The 24,898-nt window shown below is 56.1% G+C and overlaps 1 protein-coding gene across 4 annotated transcripts; it reads right to left on the bottom strand.

Moving 5' to 3' along the window:
* Positions 1 to 641: 641 nt before the first annotated feature.
* Positions 642 to 24,232, bottom strand: LCMT2 (leucine carboxyl methyltransferase 2). 4 transcript variants are annotated; one of them, XM_054072924.1, is made up of 14 exons: positions 24,180 to 24,219; positions 21,331 to 21,458; positions 19,729 to 19,810; positions 19,278 to 19,458; positions 17,246 to 17,396; positions 14,326 to 14,515; positions 12,949 to 13,056; positions 10,867 to 10,957; positions 7,801 to 8,058; positions 6,548 to 6,778; positions 5,397 to 5,494; positions 4,205 to 4,392; positions 2,829 to 2,964; positions 642 to 1,255 (listed from the first exon to the last, which is right to left on the bottom strand). In XM_054072924.1, exons 1-14 carry the CDS (start codon positions 24,201 to 24,203, stop codon positions 1,088 to 1,090), a joined length of 2,034 nt encoding a protein of 677 aa, XP_053928899.1. In that variant the 5' UTR covers positions 24,204 to 24,219; the 3' UTR covers positions 642 to 1,087. The 4 variants fall into 4 exon arrangements, 3 of the variants coding, with proteins under 3 accessions (XP_053928899.1, XP_053928890.1, XP_053928882.1); XM_054072915.1 differs by having other exon boundaries at positions 646 to 1,255; positions 19,251 to 19,458; positions 21,331 to 21,455; positions 24,180 to 24,232; XM_054072907.1 differs by having other exon boundaries at positions 646 to 1,255; positions 19,251 to 19,458.
* Positions 24,233 to 24,898: the final 666 nt, after the last annotated feature.

The raw sequence follows: 24,898 nt of genomic DNA, 5'->3' as shown, positions 1-24,898 counted from the left end.
CAAGGAATTCCCCTGGGATAAATCCCCTTGGCTGAGGGCTTTTCCAGGTCCTCCGGGAGCTGACGTGGGATCCGGAGCTGCCGAGCGGATCCCCACAGCGGAGCACGAGGATGTGGAGAACCTGGATCCATGGATGGAGGGCAGGAAGGGTCTGCAGAGGGATGTGGAGAACCTGGATCCATGGATGGAGGGCAGGAAGGGTCTGCAGAGGGATCTGGAGAACCTGGATCCATGGATGGAGGCAGGAAGGGTCTGCAGAGGGATCTGGAGAACCTGGATCCATGGATGGAGGGCAGGAAGGGTCTGCAGAGGGATCTGGAGAACCTGGATCCATGGATGGAGGGCAGGAAGGGTCTGCAGAGGGATCTGGAGAACCTGGATCCATGGGTGGAGGGCAGGAAGGGTCTGCAGAGGGATGTGGAGAACCTGGATCCATGGATGGAGGGCAGGAAGGGTCTGCAGAGGGATCTGGCCAGGATGGATCCATGGATGGAGGGCAGGAAGGGTCTGCAGAGGGATCTGGAGAACCTGGATCCATGGATGGAGGGCAGGAAGGGTCTGCAGAGGGATCTGGAGAACCTGGATCCATGGATGGAGGGCAGGAAGGGTCTGCAGAGGGATCTGGAGAACCTGGATCCATGGATGGAGGGCAGGAAGGGTCTGCAAAGGGATCTGGCCAGGATGGATCCATGGATGGAGGGCAGGAAGGGTCTGCAGAGGGATCTGGCCAGGATGGATCCATGGCCCCTGGGGACACGGTGGGGTTGGGCCGACGGTTGGACATCTGGATGAGCTCGGAGAGCTTCTCCAACCTTCCCGATTCCGTGACTTCGTGATTCTACGTTCTCACCACGGAGTTTCTTTGGAGACACTTTATTTACAGCAGCACCGAGAGGAGCTCAAAAATGGACGAGGAGACACGAGACGGAAGAGGAGGACAACCCCTGGTGGGAACTGCCTCCCCCAATCCCACCTTCACAAACCCCTTCTGGATCCCAAACCTCTGTGGAAGAAGGTTGAGGTTCTACAAGAGAAGGGAGGTCCCACCAGAGCACAGCAACGCGGTTCCGTCACCGCGTTGTCCCGGTCAAGGGGTGGTTAAGATGCTGTTGAGGTCCAACAAGACGGGTTCTGAGTTGAGGTGTGTCCCGAAGGAGAAGCAGTTCCCACCACCGCCAAGAACCAACAGCTCCTTCTCATCGGGCAGAAGAACACTGCTGTGGTTGTGGAGCATCAACGGCCACTCCAGGGGCTCCTGAAGAAGGAAAGAGGATTTGGAAGACACAGGACCTCAAGGGCTTTGAGGGCCCTTCCAACCCAAACCATCCCATGACTCCAAGAGCTGCTCCATGGCGGTGGTTGGAACTGGGTGGGCTTTGAGGTCCCTTCCAACCCAAACCATCCCACGACTCCAAGAGCTGCTCCATGGTGGTGGTTGGAACTGAGTGGGCTTTGAGGTCCCTTCCAACCCAAACCATCCCATGACTCCAACAGCTGCTCCATGGTGGTGGTTGGAACTGGGTGGACCTTTGAGGTCCCTTCCAACCCAACCCATCCCATGACTCCAACAGCTGCTCCATGGTGGTGGTTGGAACTGGGTGGGCTTTGAGGGCCCTTCCAACCCAAACCATCCCATGACTCCAAGAGCTGCTCCATGGTGGTGGTTGGAACTGGGTGGGCTTTGAGGTCCCTTCCAACCCAAACCATCCCATGACTCCAAGAGCTGCTCCATGGTGGTGGTTGGAACTGGGTGGGCTTTGAGGTCCCTTCCAACCCAAACCATCCCATGACTCCAAGGGTTGGTCCATGGTGGTGGTTGGAACTGGGTGGGCTTTGAGGGCCCTTCCAACCCAAACCATCCCATGACTCCAAGAGCTGCTCCATGGCGGTGGTTGGAACTGGGTGGACCTTTGAGGTCCCTTCCAACCCAAACCATCCCATGACTCCAAGAGCTGCTCCATGGTGGTGGTTGGAACTCGGTGCACCTTTGAGGTCCCTTCCAACCCAAACCATCCCATGACTCCAAGAGCTGCTCCATGGTGGAGGTTGGATCTGGGTGGGCTTTGAGGTCCCTTCCAACCCAAACCATTCCATGACTCCAAGAGCTGCTCCATGGTGGTGGTTGGAACTGGGTGGGCTTTGAGGGCCCTTCCAACCCAACCCATCCCATGACTCCAAGAGCTGTTCCATGGTGGTGGTTGGAACTGAGTGGCCTTTGAGGTCCCTTCCAACCCAAACCATCCCATGACTCCAAGAGCTTCTCCATGGTGGGGGTTGGAACTGGGTGGACCTTTGAGGTCCCTTCCAACCCCAACCATCCCATGACTCCAAGAGCTGCTCCATGGTGGTGGTTGGAACGGGATGGGCTTTGAGGTCCCTTCCAACCCAAACCATCCCATGACTCCAAGAGCTGCTCCATGGTGGTGGTTGAAACTGGGTGGGCTTTGAGGGCCCTTCCAACCCAAAGCATCCCATGACTCCAAGAGCTGCTCCATGGTGGTGGTTGGAACTGGGTGGGCTTTGAGGGCCCTTCCAACCCAAAGCATCCCATGACTCCAAGAGCTGCTCCATGGTGGAGGTTGGATCTGGATGGGCTTTGAGGTCCCTTCCAACCCAAACCATCCCATGACTCCAAGGGTTGGTCCATGGTGGTGGTTGGAACTCGGTGCACCTTTGAGGTCCCTTCCAACCCAAACCATCCCATGACTCCAAGAGCTGCTCCACGGCGGTGGTTGGAACTGGGTGGACCTTTGAGGTCCCTTCCAACCCAAACCATCCCATGATTCACCCAACGCTGCTCACCATGGAAGGACAGTCGTGGTACTCACCACATCGATGGTGTAGTCCAAGCAGAGCCCGGTCGTTAAGTCAACGACGGTGACTCCCGGCACGGAGGAGGAACGAAGCCACACTCCGCCAACGAGGAGAAGCTTTCCATCGTGCACGTGTGCCGTGTGGGAATATCTGAGAGGTCCAGGAGGGGTCCAACCCCATCAGCAGAAGCAGGAGGTGAAGAGAGGTTGGAGATGAAGGAGGTGATTAACGGCTCCACCATGGGCAAACCCTGTAGGACCAACTTGGGGCTTTCTCTGCTGGGGTGACCACAGCAGTGGACACGGAGAAACCTACGGATGGGATCCATCCCGACTGCCCTAAAGCCGTGGACGCGGTTCCCACAACGTCTGAATTGGAGAGAGAGGGATTCGATGGGTGGATAAGAAACGGATTGGATGGTCTTCATTCAAAGGGTGGTGGTCAATGGCTCAAAGTCCATGGAGATCCATGAGCAGTGGTGGCCCTCAGGGACCGGAGCTGCTCAATCTCTTTATCGGTGATACGGAGAGGGAGATGGAGGGCACCCTCAGAAGGTTTGGAGGGGACACCGAGTGGAGTGGGGCAGTGGCCACAGCGGAAGGACGGGATGGATCCAGAGGGACCCGGAGAAGTGGGGCTGGAGAACCTCAGGAGGGTCAACCAGGCCAAGGGCAAAGGTCCCACCCCTGGGTCGGGGCAATTCCTGGGTTCAATCCAGGATGGATGGAGAGCAGAGAAGGAGTTGGGGCGCTGGGGAGGAGGAGCTGGAGAGGAGCCCCCCCGTGTCCTGGGCTGCACCCAGAGCAGCGTGGCCAGCAGGGAGGGACGGGATTCTGCCCCTCTGCTCCGCTCCGCGGACACCTCAGCCGGAGGGTTGGGGCACGGCCGGAATCCTCAACGCAAGGAGGAGATGGAGCTGTTGGAACGGGAACGGAGGAGGCTCCAAAGGTGATGGGAGGGCTGGAGAACCTCCCGACGAGGACAGGCTGAGAGCGTTGGGGTTGTTCAGGAGAAGAGAAGGCTCCCAGGAGACCTCAGAGGGACCTTCCGGTGCCTGAAGGGCTCCAGGAAAGCTGGAGAGGGGCTGATCCCAAAGGCTCATTGGGATGGGACGAGGGGGAACGGGGATAAACCGGAGAGGAGAAGGTTTAGACTCAACCTAAGGAGGAATTTCTTCCCCATGAGGGTGGGGAGACCCTGGAAGAGGTTTCCCGGAGCAGTGGTGGTGCCCCATCCCTGGAGGGGTTCCAGGTTGGGTTGGATGGGGCTCGGAGCCCCGGATCCGGCGGGAGGTGTCCCTGCCCATGGTGGTGGTTGGAACCGGGTGATCTTTAAGGTCCCTTCCACCCCAAAGCATTCTCTGCCTCTCCGCTGAAGGCCTTCTGCTCACCTCGGCACCAGAGGAGGGTGCGTCTCCATTGGTTGCCACCCAAAGCCGCGTTGAAGCTCCCTCAGGAGGAAGAGTGACCCCAAGGGCTTCTCGTCGGCTCCGAGGCCTCCTACGATCACAGCTCCTCCTTCCCAAGCACACGCTCCGTGCGAGTGACGGCGTTCGGGCACCGCACCCTCCACCGGGATCTGGGAAAACAGGAGAGAAATGGAGAGGATTGGGTTGGAAGGGACCTTAAGGATCATGGTGGAATCATGGAGCGGTTTGGGTTGGAAGGGACCTTAAAGATCATGGAATCATGGAGAGGTTTGGGTTGGAAGGGACCTTAAAGATCATGGAATCATAGAGAGGTTTGGGTTGGAAGGGACCTTAAAGATCATGGAATCATGGAATGGTTTGGGTTGGAAGGGACCTTAAAGATCATGGAATCATGGAGAGGTTTGGGCTGGAAGGGACCTTAAAGATCATGGAATCATGGAGTGGTTTGGGTTGGAAGGGACCTTAAAGGTCATGGAATCATGGAGAGGTTTGGGTTGGAAGGGACCTCAAAGATCATGGAATCATGGAGTGGTTTGGGCTGGAAGGGACCTTAAAGATCATGGAATCACGGAGTGGTTTGGGCTGGAAGGGACCTTAAAGATCATGGAATCATGGAGAGGTTTGGGTTGGAAGTGACCTTAAAGATCATGGAATCATGGAAGGGTTTGGGCTGGAAGGGACCTTAAAGATCATGGAATCATGGAGTGGTTTGGGCTGGAAGGGACCTTAAAGATCATGGAATCACGGAGTGGTTTGGGCTGGAAGGGACCTTAAAGATCATGGAATCATGGAGCGGTTTGGGTTGGAAGTGACCTTAAAGATCATGGAATCATGGAGTGGTTTGGGTTGGAAGGGACCTTAAAGGTCATGGAATCATGGAGTGGTTTGGGTTGGAAGGGACCTTAAAGGTCATGGAATCATGGAGAGGTTTGGGTTGGAAGGGACCTTAAAGATCATGGAATCATGGAATGGTTTGGGTTGGAAGGGACCTCAAAGGTCCTTCGCGAGATGATCTCAAGATGTTCCTTCCAACCTCATCCTTCCTGGGAAGCCTCAACTCCGTGAAAGAGAAGTCAACTCTGACTCCAAGCCCTGTGGAGGGTGACTTCCCGTGGGCTTCCAAGCGAGGAGAAGGGGACTCCAAAGTTCTTACCACAGTGTAGGAAAGTTCTGGAATGCGCAGGAAACACCAATCCCCCAACACGGGCTCTGTAGCGGAGCGACCACCGTAGAGGAACAGGAAGTTCTCGCCTACGGGAAAGGACAACCAGGAGAAAGGCGTTGGTAGGGTTTGGAACATCACGAGAGAAGGGAAGCTGTCCAAGATGGAACCCATTGAGGTTGGAAAAGACCTCCAAGATCATCCCTGGAGGGTGGACGCGTGGGGAGAAGCCCTGAGAAGGACTTTGTGGAGGAGAAGCTCAACTTCAGCCGACAACGTCCTCAGCACAGGAAGGACGTGGAGCTGTTGGAAGGAGGACAGAGGAGACCACGGAGATGATGTGAGGGTGGAGAACCTCATGTAGGACAATAGGCTGAGAATGGGTTGTCCAGCTTGGAGAAGAGAAGGCTCCATGGAGACCTCAGAGCAGCTTCCAGTATGGAAAGGGACTCCAGGGAAGCTTCCACCGGATCCTGGTGGCCAGAGAAGATGTGGCTGCCCCATCCCTGAAGGGATGGATCTTCTCCTTATGAGCTCACCTCAATCTCCCCTCTTGCAGCTCAAAACTGCTCTCCTCATCCCATCCCACCACTCCCTGACCAAGAGCCCCTCCACAGCTCTCCTGGAGTCCCTTTCCCTACCGGAAGCTTCTCTAAGGTCTCCATGGAACCTTCTCTTCTCCAGGATGAACAACCCCAACCCTCTCAGCCTGTCCTCCAGGAGGTTCTTCAGCCCTCGGATCATCTCCGTGGCCTCCTCAGGCCTCGTTCCAACAGCTCCACGTTCTTCCTGCGTTGAGGCCTCCAGAACCGGACCCAGGACTCCAGGTGGGTCTCCACAGATGGAAGCAGAGAAGAACCACCTCCATCCCTGCTGGTCCCACAGCTTTGGCTTCAACCCAGAGGACACGAGAGGGTTTCTGGGCCGTGAGCGGACGTTGTCGGCTCCCGTTGAGCTTCTCCTCCACCGACAGCTCAGTTCCCGCTCGTTGAAACACCACCAGAACCTCCAGGACATCAAAATGACGGTTATTCCACACCAATTTGTGTTTCGGACCTCACCATCCGGAGGAGAAGACCTCCTCCATCCCCCAATTTCCATTCCTACGGCCCTTTCTGCTCTTCTGGAGGTGTTTCTTTCACCTTGGAAGGTCACTTGGGTTGCGCTGTGTCTCCACCGGTGAGAAGGCGGCTCAGCCACCGCCGGGAGGTCCACAGGCTCCACCGTCACCTCCGCCGCGTCCCATTCCGCAGAGGTCCCGGAGACCTTCAGCCACACCGTTGCCACACCGGAGCTCGAGGGAGATGTTCGACCTCCCACCAGGAGGACCACATCGTCGGAGAGACACAACGCGGTGTGGTACAACCGCTCCCCTGCGGGGACAACGCTCCCACTCAGCCTCTTCCCATGGAATTCATGGAACCACAGAATCGGGGAGGTTGGAAAAGACCTTTGAGATCATTGAGTCCTGACCTCCACCCATGGATCCAGGTTCTCCAGATCCCTCTGCAGACCCTTCCTGCCCTCCACCCATGGATCCAGGTTCTCCAGATCCCTCTGCAGACCCTTCCTGCCCTCCATCCATGGATCCAGGTTCTCCAGATCCCTCTGCAGACCCTTCCTGCCCTCCATCCATGGATCCAGGTTCTCCACATCCCTCTGCAGACCCTTCCTGCCCTCCATCCATGGATCCAGGTTCTCCAGACCCCTCTGCAGACCCTTCCTGCCCTCCATCCATGGATCCAGGTTCTCCAGATCCCTCTGCAGACCCTTCCTGCCCTCCATCCATGGATCCAGGTTCTCCAGATCCCTCTGCAGACCCTTCCTGCCCTCCATCCATGGATCCAGGTTCTCCAGATCCCTCTGCAGACCCTTCCTGCCCTCCATCCATGGATCCAGGTTCTCCAGATCCCTCTGCAGACCCTTCCTGCCCTCCACCCATGGATCCAGGTTCTCCACATCCCTCTGCAGACCCTTCCTGCCCTCCATCCATGGATCCAGGTTCTCCACATCCCTCTGCAGACCCTTCCTGCCCTCCACCCATGGATCCAGGTTCTCCAGATCCCTCTGCAGACCCTTCCTGCCCTCCATCCATGGATCCAGGTTCTCCAGATCCCTCTGCAGACCCTTCCTGCCCTCCATCCATGGATCCAGGTTCTCCACATCCCTCTGCAGACCCTTCCTGCCCTCCACCCATGGATCCAGGTTCTCCAGATCTCTCTGCAGACCCTTCCTGCCCTCCATCCATGGATCCAGGTTCTCCAGATCCCTCTGCAGACCCTTCCTGCCCTCCACCCATGGATCCAGGTTCTCCAGATCCATCTCTTTCCCAGATGTCATTTCACAGTTGGCCCAAGAACGTCTCCTTCCACTTCCCACCGGGATCGGAACTCACCCCACCTCGTGTCCGGCGTCTCCTGTCTCACCCCACCGGCTCTCCAACCACCCTCTCTCTTCACCAGGACGTGGAATGTCCTCACGCGGCAGTGCTGTCCATCGTCTTCTCCGAAGCCTCCGGTGGTGAGGACCACGTCGGGTTTCAGAAGAACGGAGCGGTGGCCGTAGCGCCTCAGGCCGAGGCTGTCGGGGTTGGAGGCACACGCGGCTGCTGGGACGCTTCCAACCACCCTGGTGGGACCATGGTGAGGAGAACCTGGAAGGCAAAGATCAACCAACGGCCTCAACACAGAGAGGAACCGACGGCACCGTCTGAAATGAGGGATGGACACATCTGGTTGGGCTTTCGAGGAGAGTTAAGAGAGAATCGTGGACTCATTGAGGTTGGAGAAGACCTCGAGGGTCATCGAGTCCAACCTTCAGCCCAACGGTGCCAACGCCACCAGAGAACCGCGTCCTGAAGGTGGAATGTTGGGTGGAGGAACCTCAAGGGAAGAACCTCATGAAGTTCAACCAAGGAACAAGGAGGATCCTGAAGCTCACGAGGAACAACCCGTGGACCAGGACACGGTCATGGAGTCATTAAGGTGGGAAAAGCCCTCGAGGGTCATTGAGTCCATCCATCAACCCAATCCCACCAGAGAACCACGTCCTGAAGGCGGAATGTTGGGTGGAGGAACCTCATGGGAGGAACCTCATGAAGTTCAACCAATGGGGAGGATCCTACAGCTCAGGAGGAACAACCCATGGACCGGGACACGGTCATGGAATCAGTGAGGTTGGAAAAGACCTGGAGGGTCATTGAGTCCATCCATCAACCCAATCCCACCAGAGAACCGCGTCCTGAAGGTGGAATGTTGGGTGGGAGGAACCTCATGAAGTTCAACCAATGGGGAGGATCCTGAAGCTCAGGAGGAACAACCCATGGACCAGGACACGGTCATGGAATCATTAAGGTGGGAAAAGATCTCGAGGGTCATCGAGTCTATCCCTCAACCCCACCAGAGAACCGCGTCCTGAAGGCGGAACGTTGGGTGGAGGAACCTCATGAAGTTCAACTGAGGATCCTGAAGCTCAGGAGGAACAACCCATGGACCGGGACACGGCCATGGAATCACTGAGGTTGGAAAAGACCTGGAGGGTCATCCAATCTATCCCTCAACCCAACGGTGCCAACGCCACCACCAAACGCTGACCCTCACCACCCCCACCACGTGGATTTTGAACCCCTCCAGGGATGGGGACTCCACCGTTGTCCTTCGCAGCCTCTGCCACGGCTTCACCACTTCCTTCCAGGAAGGAATTTCTCCCAGGATCCAACCCAACCCTCCCCTGGAGACGGTTCCTCTCATCCCATCCTTTGTTCCTCAGGAGAAGACACCAACACCCACCTCCCCACAACCTCCTTTCCAGGAGCTGTAGAGAGCGATGAGGTCTCCCTTTGGCCTCTTCTTCTCCAGACCAAACCCCTCCGGGTCCCTCAGCCCCTTCCGTGGTTCTCCAACCCCTTCCCAGCTCCGTTCCCTTCTCCGGACGCTCTCCTCAAGGTCTTTCTTGGAGTGAGAGCAGAACTGAGCCCAGGATTCAAGGTGGGGCCTCACCAGGAGGACAATCCCATCCCTGCTCCTGGTGGCCACCCCGTGGCTGATCCAAGCCGGGACGCTGGTGGCCTTCTTTTGGCCACCTGGGCCACCACCGGCTGATGTTCAGCCACTGTCCACCAACACCACGGGTCCTTTCCCACCAGGAAGAGCCCATGGGGACAATCCCACAACTCTACGTGGAAGGAGGTTGTGGTGAAGTGGGTGGTGGTCTCTTCTCCCAAGTGATGGGATGAGATGGAATGACCTCAAGGTCACACCAGGGCAGGTCCGGATTGGCCACCAGGAGAAATGTCTTCACCGAAAGGGTTCTGAGGTCCTGGAAGTGCCCCCGGAGGTGGTGGAGTCTCCATCCTTGGAGGCGTTGAAAGGATGGGGAGATGCGGTGCTTTAGGATCTCCATTTAGAAGCGGACAGGAACGGTTGACCTTGATGATCTCATAGGTCTTCTCCAACCAAATGGTTCTATGAACGCTTCTCCAGAGATGGAGACTGCACAACCTCTTTGGACAACCTCTGACCGCCCTCCCAGGAGAACGCTGAGTGTCTTCTCCTCCAGAAGGACCTCAGATCCCTCAGGGAAGTCCATGGGGACAATCCTACAACTCTACGTGGAAGGAGGTTGTGGTGAAGTGGATGGTGGTCTCTTCTCCCAAGTGATGGGATGAGATGGAATGGCCTCAAGGTCACACCAGGGCAGGTCCGGATTGGCCACCAGGAGAAATGTCTTCACCAAAAGGGTTCTGAGGTCCTGGAAGTGCCCCCGGAGGTGGTGGAGTCTCCATCCTCGGAGGTGTTGAAAGGATGGGGAGATGCGGTGCTTTAGGATCTCCATTTAGAAGCGGACAGGAACGGTTGACCTTGATGATCTCATAGGTCTTCTCCAACCCTTCTCCAGAGATGGAGACTGCACAACCTCTTTGGACAACCTCTGACCGCCCTCCCAGGAGAACGCCGAGTGTCTTCTCCTCCAGCAGGACCTCAGATCCCTCAGGGAAGTCCATGGGGACAATCCCACAACTCTACGTGGAAGGAGGTTGTGGTGAAACGGGTGGTGGTCTCTTCTCCCAAGCGATGGGATGAGATGGAATGACCTCAAAGCCACACCAGGGCAGGTCCGGATTGGCCACCAGGAGAAATGTCTTCACCAAAAGGGTTCTGAGGTCCTGGAAGTGCCCCCGGAGGTGGTGGAGTCTCCATCCTTGGAGGCGTTGAAAGGATGGGGAGATGCGGTGCTTTAGGATCTCCATTTAGAAGCGGACAGGAATGGTTGACCTTGATGACCTCATAGGTCTTCTCCAACCAAATGGTTCTATGAACCCTTCCTCCAGAGATGGAGACTGCACAACCTCTTTGGACAACCTCTGACCGCCCTCCCAGGAGAACGCTGAGTGTCTTCTCCTCCAGCAGGACCTCAGATCCCTCAGGGAAGTCCACGTGAGATAGAACAGTATGACACAAACCTGTCAGCGTGGGCAAGAGCGGAGTCCAAGGAGGTTCCATCCCCTTGGAGGCAGCCAAGACGAAGTAGTGAGAACATTTCAGGTGCCATTCCTGGATGGAAGGAGAAGACAACCGCCCTCAAAAACTCAACGCAAACAGGAAAGGACCTCGGAGCAAATCAAAGACCAACACAGAGGTGTTCCCAAGCGGCCAAAGTCAGGAGTTGAGTCTCGTGAAGAGCAGAAACATCTTCATCACCTCAACCTTCAAACCTCTACAGCTCGAGGTGTTCTCCCCAAGGAGACGCCTCTTGGTAATGGACAACCTTTGAGGGAAAGGGCTCGTGAGGACCTCAGGAGGTTCAGGAAGGTGAAGGGTGGGTCAGGGCGACCCTCAGGATGGATGAAGAATGGAAGGGTGAAGAGAACCAGCGCTGGGGAGAAGGACCTGGAGGTCGTGGTGGAGGAGAAGTTCATCACCACCCAACGTTGTGGCTCTCGCAGTCCACAAACCACCCATGCCCGGGGCTGCGTCCAAAGTGGTGGGAGGAGAGGACCACAGAGGAGATTCTGACCTTCTGCTCCGCTCTGGTGAGACCCCACCTGGAGCCCCGTGTTTGGTTCTGGAGTCCTCAGCACAAGGAGGACATGGGAGATGTTGGAGCGAGGCCTGAGGAGGCCACGGAGATGATCCAAGCCTGGAGAACCTCCTGGAGGACAGCCTGGGAGAGTTGGGGTTGTTGAGCCTGGAGAAGAGAAGGCTCCATGGAGACCTTCGAGCAGCTTCCAATAGGGATAAGAGGCTCCGGGGAAGCTTCCATTGGATCTGGATGTCCAGAGAAGTCAACGCCCCATCCCTGGAGGTGTTGAAGGCCACGTTGGATGGGGTTTGGAGCCCCTGATCCAGTGGGAGGTGTCCCACGGAACTGGATGGGCTTGGAGGAACCTTCCAACTCAAACTATGGTTCTTCTGATTCAGCTCTCAACGCGTCCCGGTGCTCCGGTAACGTGCCGAGACGAGGAGGTCACAGCTTACCCAGATGAGGGAATCATGGAATGGTTTAGGTCACAATGGACCTCAAAGCCCATCCAGTTCCACCTCTGCCACCAGCAGGGACAATTTCCACCAGATCCGGTTGCTCCGAGCCCCATCCAACCTGGCCTGGAAGCCCTCCAGGGATGGGACAGCCACCACCGCTCTGGACAACCTCTTCCAGGGCCTCTCCACCTCAACAGGAGAACGTTTCTCCCTAAGATCTCACCTCAATCTCTCCTCTTGCAGCTCCAAACCATTCTCCTCGTCCTGTCCCACCACTCCCTGACCCAAGAGCTCCTCGCCAGGTCTCCTGGAGCCCCTTTCCCTACTGGAAGCTGCTCTGAGGTCTCCATGGAGCCTTCTCTTCTCCAGGATGAAGAACCCCAACTCTCTCAGCCTGTCCTCCAGGAGGTTCTTCACCCTCACATCATCTCCATGGCCTCCTCTGGTCTCATTCCAACACCTCCACGTCCTTCCTGTGCTGAGGACTCCAAAGCCGGACACAAGGCCCAGGTTTGGTCTCACCAGATCGGAGCAGAGGAGAAGAATCCCCTCCTTCCCTGCTGGTCCCACCGCGTGGAGCACACGTTCTCGGCTCCTGTTGAGCTTCTCCTCCACGAGATCTCCAAAACTTTCTCCTCGGGGCTCTTCCCAATCCATTCTCCACCCAACCTGGATTTGTGTTGGGGATTCCTCCTTCACTTGAAGGAGAAATGGTTGGTGGCACCAAAGGTGGTGCAGCTGTTAAGGTCCAAGGGTCGAAATCAACACTTGGACCTTAACATCTGCAGCACCTTTGGTGCCACCAACCACCCCTTTGCAACCTTCTGCCTTCTTCCCTGAGGACCTGAAATAGGAAGAAGCTTTTCCACCACCTTCCAATGGTACTCCACAAGGAGCTTCCTGGAAGCTCAACATCAAGGTCTGACGCATCAAACCCTTCTGCCTGAGCCGCTTTTGGACCAGGCCGTGACCATCAGAGGTCACAGACGTGGATCACTGAGGTCGGAAGAACCCTTTAAGACGATGGGTCAGGTCAGGGGTGTTGAGGACAAAGGAAGGGGTACCTCGTATTCATCGAAGGGCTCCAACGCCTGCACTCTCCGTTGCTCTTCTTCTGCCGTGCAGGTGGTGAAGAACTCGTTCATGTCCACCACGCTGCACTCGCTCCAGCCCTGGAAGAAGGTCCCTCAAAGTCACCTCTGGAAGAGGACGTGCTTCCCATGAGGACCACCAGACCTTGAGTTAGGAGCCTTCGGGGATGGGCCAAGAGCAGCGTGGAATCTGGAGAGGACATCGCTTAGAGAAGACGGGGCTGCCCCATCCCTGGAGGTGTTGAAGGCCACGTGGGATGGGGCTTGGAGCAACCTGATCCGGTGGGAGGTGTCCCTGTCCATGGCAGGAGCAGGAACTGCATGGGCTTTGAGGTCCCTTCCAACCCAAACCATTCCATGATTCCATGATCTTTAAGGTCCCTTCCAACCCAAACCACTCCATGATTCCATGATCTTTAAGGTCCCTCCCAGCCCAAACCACTCCATGATTCCATGATCTTTAAGGTCCCTTCCAACCCAAACCACTCCATGATTCCATGATCTTTAAGGTCCCTTCCGACCCAAACCCTTCCATGATTCCATGATCTTTAAGGTCCCTTCCAACCCAAACCTTTCCATGATTCCATGATCTTTAAGGTCCCTTCCAACCCAAACCGCTCCATGATTCCATGATCTTTAAGGTCCCTTCCAACTCAACCATTCCACAATTCCATGGTTCTATGACCTTTGAGGTCCCTTCCAACTCAACTATTCCACAATTCCATGGTTCTATGACCTTTGAGGTCCCTTCCAACTCAACCATTCCACGATTCCATGATCTTTAAGGTCCCTTTTCGTGTCCACAAGGGCCACAACCACGTGGTTTTGAACCCCTCCAGAGATGAGGACTCCACCACCGCTCTCGGCAGCTCCTGCCAGGGCTCCACCACTCTTTCCATGAAGGAACTTCTCCTAACGTCCAACCTAAACCTTCCCTGGTGCAACCTGAGGCCGTTTCCTCTCATCCCATCTCCATGATTCCGTGATCTTTGAGATCCCTTCCAACTCAACCATTCCACAATTCCGTGGTTCTATGACCTTTGAGGTTCCTCCCAACTCAACCATTCCACAATTCCATGATCTTTAAGGTCCTTTTTTGTGTCTATAAGAGCCACGATCACGTGGTTTTGAACCCCTCCAGAGATGTGGACTCCACTGCCGCTCTGGGCAGCCTCTGCCAGAGCTCCACCACTCTTTCCATGAAGGAACTTCTCCTGACGTCCAACCTAAACCTTCCCTGGTGCAACCTGAGGCCGTTTCCTCTCCTCCCACCTCTTGTTCCTTGGGAGCTCAGCCCCAGAAGAAGACACGAGCTGTTCTTCTCGTGTTCCCTGGTGCCACCATCCTCACCCTCTGGAGGAAACGCCTCTCCTGATCCTCACGCTCCGGATACGTCTCCAACGATCGAAGAGCCGAGTTCAACTGCCGGAAATGGCGCTGCATAACGCGGCCGAAGGGGTCCTCTGGGTGCATCTGCTCGTAGAGCAGGAAGCAAACCTGGGAGAAACGCTCCGCTGCCCATTGGATCAGAGCGTCCGACCTGCCGGGAAGAGGGAATTAGTCATGGTTTGGGGTGGAAGGGACCTTAAAGATCATCCGGTTCCAACCACCACCATGGGCAGGGACACCTCCCGCCGGATCCGGGGCTCCGAGCCCCATCCAACCCAACCTGGAACCCCTCCAGGGATGGGGCACCACCACTGCTCCGGGAAACCTCTTCCAGGGTCTCCCCACCCTCAGCATGAAGGAATTCCTCCTTAGGTTGAGTCTAAATCTTCTCCTCTCCGGTTTATCCCCATTCCCCCTCGTCCCATCCCAATGAGCCTTTGGGATCAGCCCCTCTCCAGCTTTCCTGGAGCCCTTCAGGCACTGGAAGGTCCCTCTGAGGTCTCCTGGGAGCCTTCTCTTCTCCTGAACAACCCCAACGCTCTCAGCCTGTCCTCGTTGGGAGGTTCTCCAGCCCTCCCATCACCTTTGGAGCCTCCTCCGTTCCCGTTCCAACAGCTCCATCTCCTCCTTGCGTTGAGGATTCCGGCCGTGCCCCAACCCTCCGGCTGAGGTGTCCGCGGAGCGGAGCAGAGGGGCAGAATCCCGTCCCTCCCTGCTGGCCACGCTGCTCTGGGTGCAGCCCAGGACACGGGGGGGCTCCTCTCCAGCTCCTCCTCCCCAGCGCCCCAACTCCTTCTCTGCTCTCCATCCATCCTGGATTGAATCCAGGAATTGCCCCGACCCAGGGGTGGGACCTTTGCCCTTGGCCTGGTTGACCCTCCTGAGGTTCTCCAGCCCCACTTCTCCGGGTCCCTCTGGGTCCATCCCGTCCTTCCGCTGTGGCCACTGCCCCACTCCGCTCGGTGTCCCCTCCAAACCTTCTGAGGGTGCCCTCCATCTCCCTCTCCATATCACCGATAAAGAGATTGAGCAGCACCGGTCCCTGAGGGCCACCACTGCTCATGGATCTCCATGGACTTTGAGCCATTGACCACCACCCTTTGAATGAAGACCATCCAATCCGTTTCTTATCCACCCATCGAATCCCTCTCTCTCCAACTTAGATGTTGTGGGAACCGCGTCCACGGCTTTACGGAAGTCCAGAGGGTCCTCCGACATCTCCTCCCCATCCATGAAGAGAAGGATGAGAAGAACAGAAAAGCTCAAAAATCACTCCTTTGAGTTTTTCCTTCTTTTTAGAATCATGGAATCGGGAAACGTTTTGGGTTGGAAGGGACCTCAAAGATCATAGAATGATGGAATCATGGAATGGTTTGGGTTGGAAGGAACCTCAAAGATCATAGAATGACGGAATCATGGAATGGTTCGGGTTGGAAGGGACCTCAAAGGTCATAGAATGATGGAATCATGGAATGGTTCGGGTTGGAAGGGACCTCAAAGACCATAGAATCATGGAACGATGGAATGGTTTGGGTTGGAAGGGACCTCAAAGATCATAGAATGATGGAATCATGGAATGGTTTGGGTTGGAAGGGACCTCAAAGATCATAGAATGATGGAATCATGGAATGGTTTGGGTTGGAAAGGACCTCAAAGATCATAGAATGATGGAATCATGGAATGGTTTGGGTTGGAAGGGACCTCAAAGACCATAGAATGATGGAATCATGGAATGGTTTGGGTTGGAAGGGACCTCAAAGATCATAGAATGACGGAATCATGGAATGGTTTGGGTTGGAAAGGACCTCAAAGATCATAGAATGATGGAATCGTGGAATGGTTTGGGTTGGAAAGGACCTCAAAGATCATAGAATGATGGAATCATGGAATGGTTCGGGTTGGAAAGGACCTCAAAGATCATAGAATGATGGAATCATGGAATGGTTCGGGTTGGAAGGGACCTCAAAGATCATAGAATGATGGAATCATGGAATGGTTTGGGTTGGAAGAGACCTCAAAGATCATAGAATGATGGAATCATGGAATGGTTCGGGTTGGAAAGGACCTCAAAGATCATAGAATGATGGAATCATGGAATGGTTTGGGTTGGCAGAGACCTCAAAGATCATAGAATGATGGAATCATGGAATGGTTTGGTTGGAAGGGACCTCAAAGATCATAGAATGATGGAATCACGGAATGGTTTGGGTTGGAAGGGACCTCGAAGATCATAGAATGACGGAATCATGGAATGGTTTGGGTTGGAAAGGACCTCAAAGATCATAGAATGACGGAATCATGGAGTGGTTTGGGTTGGAAAGGACCTCAAAGATCATAGAATGATGGAATCATGGAATGGTTTGGGTTGGAAAGGACCTCAAAGATCATAGAATCATGGAACGATGGAACGGTTTGAGTTGCTCGGAAGGGATTACAAAGAACATGGAGCCATGGGATGGTTTGGGTTGGAAGGAACCTCAAAGCCCACCCAGTTCCAACCTCCACCATGGGTAGGGACACCTCCCGTTGGATCACATTGCTCTGAGCCCCATCCAACGTGGCCTTCAACACCTCCAGGATGGGGCATTGACTTCTCTGGGTATCCAGATCCAATGGAAGCTTCGCCGGAGCCCCTTTCCCTACCGGAAGCTGCTCCAAGGTCTCCATGGAGCCTTCTCTTCTCCAGGCTGAACAACCCCAACTCTCCCAGGCTGTCCTCCAGGAGGTTCTCCAGGCTTTGGATCATCTCCATGGCCTCACCCCAACAGCTCCATGTCCTCCCTGTGCTGAGGGCTTTGGATCCGGATGCTTTATTCCGAAGGCAGGAGCGTCCGGTTCTTCCCGCTCCGGGCAATCGCTCCGCCGGGACCACCGCGCTCACCTGCTCGTTTCCATGTAGGTGAGGACCACCTCGGCCAGGACGACGGTGGGGACTCCACGGTCCAATCCCGCCTCCTCCAGGGCCTTTTCCAGATGGGACAGCTCCGATAAATCCACCCCCAGGAGTCGGTAACCCTCACCGGCAACGGCTCCTGCGGGACAGAGATGATCCGTCCCACCACGGTGGGAAGGGAGGGAAACTGAGGAAACCCAAATACCCACCGGGAAAATCAGGAAATTCAGGAAAATCAACAGGAAAGTCAGGAAAATCAACGTGGAGAATCGGGAAATTCAGGAAAATCAATTAAAAAAATGAGGAGAATCAACAGGAAAGTCGGGAAAATTAACCAGGAAATTCAGGCAAATCAACCACGAGGATCAACGAGGAAATTCGGGAAGAAACGACTGTAGAATCACTAAAAAAAACCCGGAAAATCAGGAGAATCGACCAGGAAATTGAGGAAAACCAACCCGGAAAATGAGGGAAATCAACCCGGAAAATGAGGGAAATCAACCAGGAAAATGAGGGAAATCAACCAGGAAAATCAGTAAGAAAATAAACAGGAAAATAAACAGGAAAATAAGGAAAATCAAGACAAAAATCGGGAAAATTAGGGAAATCAATAGGGAAAATCAGGAGAATCAACAGGAAAGTCAGGAAAATTAACCAGGAAATTCAGGCAAATCAACCAGGGAAATCATCAGGAAAATCAGGAAAATCAACTGGAAAAAATAAGGAAAATCAACGAGAAAAATCAGGAAATTCGGGAAAATCAAGTGTAGAGTCAGAAAAATCAAGCAGGAAAATTAGTTAATATCTATCGGGAAAATCCAGAGGGAAAATCAGGAGAATGAAGAGAATCAATAGGAAAGTCAGGAAAATCAATCGGGGAAAAAAATAATCAGGAAAATCAACCAGGAAAGTCAGGAAATTCAGGAAAATCAACTGTAGAGTCAGAAAAATCAGCCCGGAAAATGGGGAAAATCAACCGGGAAAATCAGCAGGAAAAGAAACAGGAAAATAAACGGAAAATAAGGAAAATCAAGATAAAAATCGGGAAAATTGGGGAAATCAACAGGGAAAATCAGGAGAATCAACAGGAAAGTCAGGAAAATCAGGAAAATGAGGGAAACCAACCCGGAAAATGAAGGAAATCAACCAGGAAATTCAGCAAGAAAAGCAGGAAAATAAACAGGAAAATAAGGAAAATCAAGACAGAAATCGGGAAAATTAGGGAAATCAGCAGGGAAAATCAGGAGAATCAACGGGAAAGTCAGGAAAATCAGGAAAATGAGGCAAACCAACCCGGAAAATGAGGGAAATCAACCAGGAAATTCAGCAAGAAAAGCAGGAAAATAAACAGGAAAATAAGGAAAATCAGGAAAATTAGGGGAATCAGCAGGGAAAATCAGGAGAATCAACAGGAAAGTCAGGAAAATCAGGAAAATGAGGCAAATCTGTAGAAGAAACAGAAAAATCAAGCAGGAAAATGAGGAAAATGAGGGAAACCAACCCGGAAAATGAGGGAAATCAACCGGGAAATCAGTAAGAAAAGCAGGAAAATAAAGAAAATCAAGAGGAAAATGAGGAAATTAAAGCACGTGACCGAGGGAGAGGGTGGAGTGGGGACGGTGGGGTTGGGTTGGATGAGCTTGGAGACCTTCTCCAACCTCAACCCTTCCCTGGAAATCTTGATTGCTCCAAATAGTTCCGAAAACAAACACACTTTTCATGGACTCATGGAACAGTTGGGTTGGAAGGGACCTCCAAAGCCATCCAGTTCCACCCGCCATGGGCAGGGACACCTCCCACCGGAGCCGGTTACTCCAAGCTCCATCCAAGCCCGACCTTCAACACCTCCAGGGATGGAGCAACCACCGCTGCTCGGGGCAACCCGGGAGAGGACCACCGTTTCCTTTCATCTCCACCCTCGCGGCTCCTCTGGTGTCACACCTCAACGTTTGAAAGGCTGAAGCTACGTTTGCTTCTTCCCAACGCTCGGTACCTTCAAAACCTTCTGTAGATGCCATACCCAACCCTTCGCCTCCGATATCTCCAAGCAGCGCTGACAACTCCTCGGTTCTTCTGATCAGAGCAGCTTTCCGGCGCGCCACCGATGGGAAATCCACCTCGTAGACCACCGTGCGACGTAGAAGCCCCAGGTCCTTCAACCGGAAGAACAAGGAGTCGAAGCCAGCACCGAGAGACAGGATCTGCACGGAAAGGACCAGAAACGGTCATCCTCAACTCCCAGGTGGATCCCAAGCATCCACGGATGGAAAAAACCATTCCATATCATCGCCTGTAGAGTGACCACATCTGGAAGGAGGAGAATTTGGTGTCGTCTCAAAGGTATTTCTGGACAGACACAGCAGTTCTGGTTGGATCTGGTGGGAAAGGATCCCAACGGATATTCCCACCACAAGATGCCCCAAAGGCTTTTTCTCGTCAGAGCAGAAACCACCGGGACAACGAAAACTCACCTGCGTCCTCGGGTGGCTTTGGGTCTTCTGCAGGAAGTCTTGGATGCAGTGATCCACGGCGCGGGCGCGGATGTAGTAACCCCTGCAGGAGGAGATCGCGGTGTAACCACCTCCAGGAACGCGGTTCCACCACTTCCAGAACCTCCTTTGTCCTCTGGTGGCTTCTACCAAACCACCCCACGTTCACAGGTGGCCTGGGGTGATGTCCAAGGGTTCTGTCCCATCTTTAGGTTGCTCCTAAGGTCTCCAGTGAGAACTTAAGAGCGGCTTCCAGTGCTCCAGGGAAGCTGCCGTTGGATCAGGATGCCTGGAGAAGTCACGGCTTCTCATCATGCCCCATCCCCGGAGGTCTTCAAGGCCAGGTTGGATGGGGCTTGGAGGCCCTGATCCAGCGGGAGGTGTCCCTGCCCGTGGCAGGGGTGGAACTGGATGGGTTTTGAGGTCCCTTCTAACTCAAACCATTCCAGGATTCCATGATTCTATGATCTTTGAGGTCCTTCCAACCCAACTCATTCCACGATTCCATGATTCTATGATCTTTGAGGTTCCTCCTAACCCAAACCAGTCCATGATTCTATAACTCCATGAGCTTTGAGGTCCTCTCCAACTCAACCATTCCACAATTCCATGATTCTACGACCTTTGAGGTTCCTCCTAACCCAAACCAGTCCATGATTCCATAACTCCACGATCTTTGAGGTCTTTTCCAACCCAACTCATTCCACGATTCCATGATTCTATGATCTTTGAGGTCCCTCCCAACTCAACCATTCCACGATTCCATGATCTTTAAGGTCCCTTTTCGTGTCCACGAGGGCCACAACCACATGGTTTTGAACCCCTCCAGAGATAAGGATTCCACCACCACTCTGGGCAGCTCCTGCCAGGGCTCCACCACTCTTTCCATGAAAGAACTTCTCCTGACGTCCAATCTAAACCTTCCCTGGTGCAGCCTGAGGCCGTTTCCTCTCGTCTCATCTCCATGATTCCATGATCTTTGAGGTCCCTTCCAACTCAACCATTCCACAATTCCGTGGTTCTATGACCTCTGAGGTCCCTTCCAACTCAACCATTCCACGATTCCGTGATCTTTAAGGTCCCTTTTCGCGTCTATAAGGACCACGACCACGTGGTTTTGAACCCCTCCAGAGATGAGGATTCCACCACCGCTCTCGGCAGCTCCTGCCAGAGCTCCACCACTCTTTCCATGAAGGAACTTCTCCTAACGTCCAACCTAAACCTTCCCTGGTGCAACCTGAGGCCGTTCCCTCTCACCCCATCTCCATGATTCCATGATCTTTGAGGTCCCTTCCAACTCAACCATTCCACAATTCCGTGGTTCTATGACCTTTGAGGTCCCTTCCAACTCAACCATTCCACAATTCCATGATCTTTAAGGTCCTTTTTTGTGTCTATAAGTACCACGACCACATGGTTTTGAACCTCTCCAGAGATGAGGACTCCACCACCACTCTTTCCATGAAGAAACTTCTCCCAACATCCAACTCAAACCTCCCCTGATGCAACCTGAAGGCATTCTCCCACCCCACCCCGGTCCTGGGGGACCCCAGGATGGCTCTGTCCCCCCCCGTGTCCCCTCACCGGTGGACGAGCGGTGCCCGCCGTCGCCCAGGACCCGCCAGGAGCCCCAGGAACCGGTCCTGGATGTACCCCCTGGCCGCCGCCGAGGCTTTGCTGACGGCGCTGCTGCCACCGGTGCTCTGCACCTGCTGCGACACGGACAGGACTTGGGGGGCAGGGGGACTCGGGGGGCTCTGGGAGGAGCAACGTGAGACTGGGGGCGATCAGGACTTGGGGGGCTCTGAGGGTTGGGGGGCTGCAAGGAGGGGGGTGTGAGGAATGAGGGGCTCTGGGGGAGCTGTGAGGAGTTGGGGATCTGGAGGTTGGGGGTCTCCAGAGGTTGGGGGGCCACATGGGTTGGTGGGATCTGGAGGTTGGGGGTCTCCAGGGCTTGGGGGGCCACATGGGGTGGTGGGATCTGGAGGTTGGGGGGCTCTGAGGGGGCTGGGAGGGCTTGGGGGTCTCCAAGTGTTGGGGGGCTGTGGGGTTGGGGGGCTGCAAGGAGGGGGTCTCCAGGGGTTTGGGGGGCTGTGAGGGTTTAGGAGCTCTGAGAGTTGGGGGGCTCTGAGGGGTTGGGGGGCTCTGAGGGGTTGGGGGGCTCTGAGGGGGCTCTGAGAGGTTGAGGAGCTGCGGAGGAGGGGGAACATGAGGGGTGGGGGGATCAGGACTTGGGGGGCTCTGAGAATTGGGGGGCTGCGAGGAGGGGGGTATGAGGAATGAAGGGCTCTGGGGGAGCTGTGAGGAGTTGGGGGGCTGTGAGGGGGCTCTGGGAGTTGGGGGGCTCGGCTTGAGGGTCTCCAGGGGTTGGGGGGGCCGCATGGGGTGGTGGGATCTGAGGGTTGGGGGGCTCTGAGGGGGCTGGGAGGGCTTGGGGGGCTCTGGGGGTTGGGGGGCTCCAAGTGTTGGGGAGCTGTGGGGTTGGGGGGCTGCAAGGAGGGGGTCTCCAGGGGTTTGGGGGGCTGTGAGGGGTTGGGGGGCTGTGAGGGGGCTGTGAGGACTTGGGGGGCTCTGAGGGGGCTGTGAGGGGTTGGGGGGCTCTGAGAGGTTGAGGGGCTCCGGAGGAGGGGGAACATGAAGGGTGGGGGGATCAGGACTTGGGGGGCTCTGAGGGTTGGGGGGCTGCGAGGAGGGGGGTGTGAGGAATGAGGGGCTCTGGGGGAGCTGTGAGGAGTTGGGGATCTGGAGGTTGGGGGTCTCCAGAGGTTGGGGGGCCACATGGGGTGGTGGGATCTGGAGGTTAGGGGTCTCCAGGGGTTGGGGGGCTGCATGGGGTGGTGGGATCTGGGGGTTGGGGGGCTCTGAGGGGGCTGGGAGGGCTTGGGAGTCTCCAAGTGTTGGGGGGCTGTGGGGTTGGGGGGGCTGCAAGGGGGGGGTCTCCAGGGGTTTGGGGGGCTGTGAGGGTTGAGGGGCTCTGAGAGTTGGGGGGCTGTGAGGGGTTGGGGGGCTGTGAGGGGGCTGTGAGGGGTTGGGGGGCTGCGGAGGAGGGGGAACATGAGGGATGGGGGGATCAGAACTTGGGGGGCTCTGAGAATTGGGGGGCTGCGAGGAGGGGGGTGTGAGGAATGAAGGGCTCTGGAGGAGCTGTGAGGGGGCTCTGGGAGTTGGGGGGCTCGGCTTGGGGGTCTCTGGGGGTTGGGGGGGGCGCATGGGGTGGTGGGATCTGGAGGTTGGGGGGCTCTGAGGGGGCTGGGAGGGCTTGGGGGTATCCAAGTGTTGGGGGGGCTGTGGGGTTGGGGGGCTCTGAGAGTTGGGGGTCTCCAAGTGTTGGGAGGCTGTGGGGTTAGGGGGCTGCAAGAGGGGGGTCTCCAGGGGTTTGGGGGGCTGTGAGGGTCGAGGGGCTCTGAGAGTTGGGGTGCTGTGAGGGGTTGGGGAGCTCTGAGGGGGCTGTGAGGATTTGGGGGGCTGTGGAGGAGGGGGAACATGAAGGGTGGGGGGATCAGGACTTGGGGGGCTCTGAGAATTGGGGGGCTGCGAGGAGGGGGGTGTGAGGAATGAGGGGCTCTGGGGGAGCTGTGAGGGGTTGGGGGGCTCTGAGGGGGCTGTGAGGGGTTGGGGGGCTGTGAGGGGTCTGTGAGGAGTTGGGGGGCTCTGAGGGGGCTGTGAGGGGTCTGTAAGGAGTTGGGGGGCTGTGAGGGGTCTGTGAGGAGTTGGGGGGCTCTGAGGGGGCTGTGAGGAGTTGGGGGGCTGTGAGGGGGCTGTGAGGAGTTGGGGGGCACTGAGGGGGCTGTGAGGAGTTGGGGGGCTGTGAGGGGGCTGTGAGGGTTGGGGGGCTCTGAGGGGGGTGTGAGGAGTTGGGGGGCTCTGAGGGGGCTGTGAGGGTTGGGGGGCTCTGAGGGGGGTGTGAGGAGTTGGGGGGCTGTGAGGGGGCTGTGAGGGGTTGAGGGGCTCTGAGGGGGCTCTGAGGCGACTGTGAGGGTTGAGGGGCTCTGAGGGGGGTGTGAGGGGTTGGGGGGTTCTGAGGGGGCTGTGTGTGAGGGCTGAGGGGCTCTGGGGGAGCTGTGAGGAGTTGGGGGGCTCTGAGGGGGCTGTGAGGGGTTGGGGGGCTCTGAGGGTTGGGGGGCTCTGGGGGTGTGTGTGTGAGGGCTGAGGGGCGCTGGGGGAGCTGTGAGGAGTTGGGGGGCTCTGAGTGGGCTGTGAGGGGTTGGGGGGCTCTGAGGGGGCTGTGAGGGTTGGGGGGCTCTGAGGGGGGTGTGTGTGAGGGCTGAGGGGCTCTGGGGGAGCTGTGAGGAGTTGGGGGGCTCTGAGGGGGCTCTGGGAGTTGGGGGGCCGCGGGGGAAGAGGAGTGGAAATGGGGGGACCGGGGGGGGGGGCGGCACCTCCCGCGCACCACGTGTGGTATTGGGGGGGGGGGGGATGGGGGAGTCACTCACAGCCGAGCGGCGCTCCCGCCCCATAACGCGGCCCCGAGTGGCGAAGACCCGGATGTGGGCGGGAGGGAGGGGGGAGGAGGGAGGGGGGGAGGAGGGAGGGGGGCGGGGGGGGAGGAGGGAGGAGAGGGAGAAGCGGTGTCCGAGCGCCCTCTGACGGCGAAAGGCGGAACGGTTCCATCCCCATCTCCTGATCCCCTCCGGGATGGAGACTCCACCGCTGAACCATCTCTGAGAACCTCATCTCCTGAACCCCTCCGGGATGGAGACTCCACCGCTGAACCATCTCTGAGAACCTCATCTCCTGATCCCCTCCGGGATGGAGACTCCACCGCTGAACCATCTCTGAGAACCTCATCTCCTGAACCCCTCCAGGATGGAGACTCCACCACTGAACCATCTCTGAGAACCTCATCTCCTGATCCCCTCTGGGATGGAGACTCCACTGCTGAACCATCTCTGAGAACATCATCTCCTGATCCCCTCCAGGATGGAGACTCCACCACTGAACCATCTCTGAGAACATCATCTCCTGAACCCCTCTGGGATGGAGACTCCACCGCTGAACCATCTCTGAGAACCTCATCTCCTGAACCCCTCCGGGATGGAGACTCCACCACTGCCCCATCAGACCAGGACAAGGTGTCCATCTCTCCACTTTTGGATGTGTGCACAGTTTCTGTAGAGTCTGACGTTCTTTTCTCCTCCAGGTCCCCTTGGTC

Source organism: Cuculus canorus, chromosome 1, assembly GCF_017976375.1.
Source record: "Cuculus canorus isolate bCucCan1 chromosome 1, bCucCan1.pri, whole genome shotgun sequence".
In the NCBI taxonomy this organism is placed as follows: Eukaryota; Metazoa; Chordata; class Aves; order Cuculiformes; family Cuculidae; genus Cuculus; species Cuculus canorus.
This window is presented reverse-complemented; position numbering and strand designations above follow the sequence as displayed.

Excerpts from the sequence above, each read along its gene's own strand:
- LCMT2 (XM_054072907.1), bottom strand. The coding sequence starts at position 24,203 with ATGGGGCGGGAGCGCCGCTCGGCT. Across the intron at positions 14,516-17,245 it reads ACCTACATGGAAACGAGCAG|GTCGGACGCTCTGATCCAAT; the intron begins GTGAGCGCGGTG and ends TCTTCCCGGCAG. Across the intron at positions 6,779-7,800 it reads GACGCCGGACACGAGGTGGG|GGGAGCGGTTGTACCACACC; the intron begins GTGAGTTCCGAT and ends TTGTCCCCGCAG.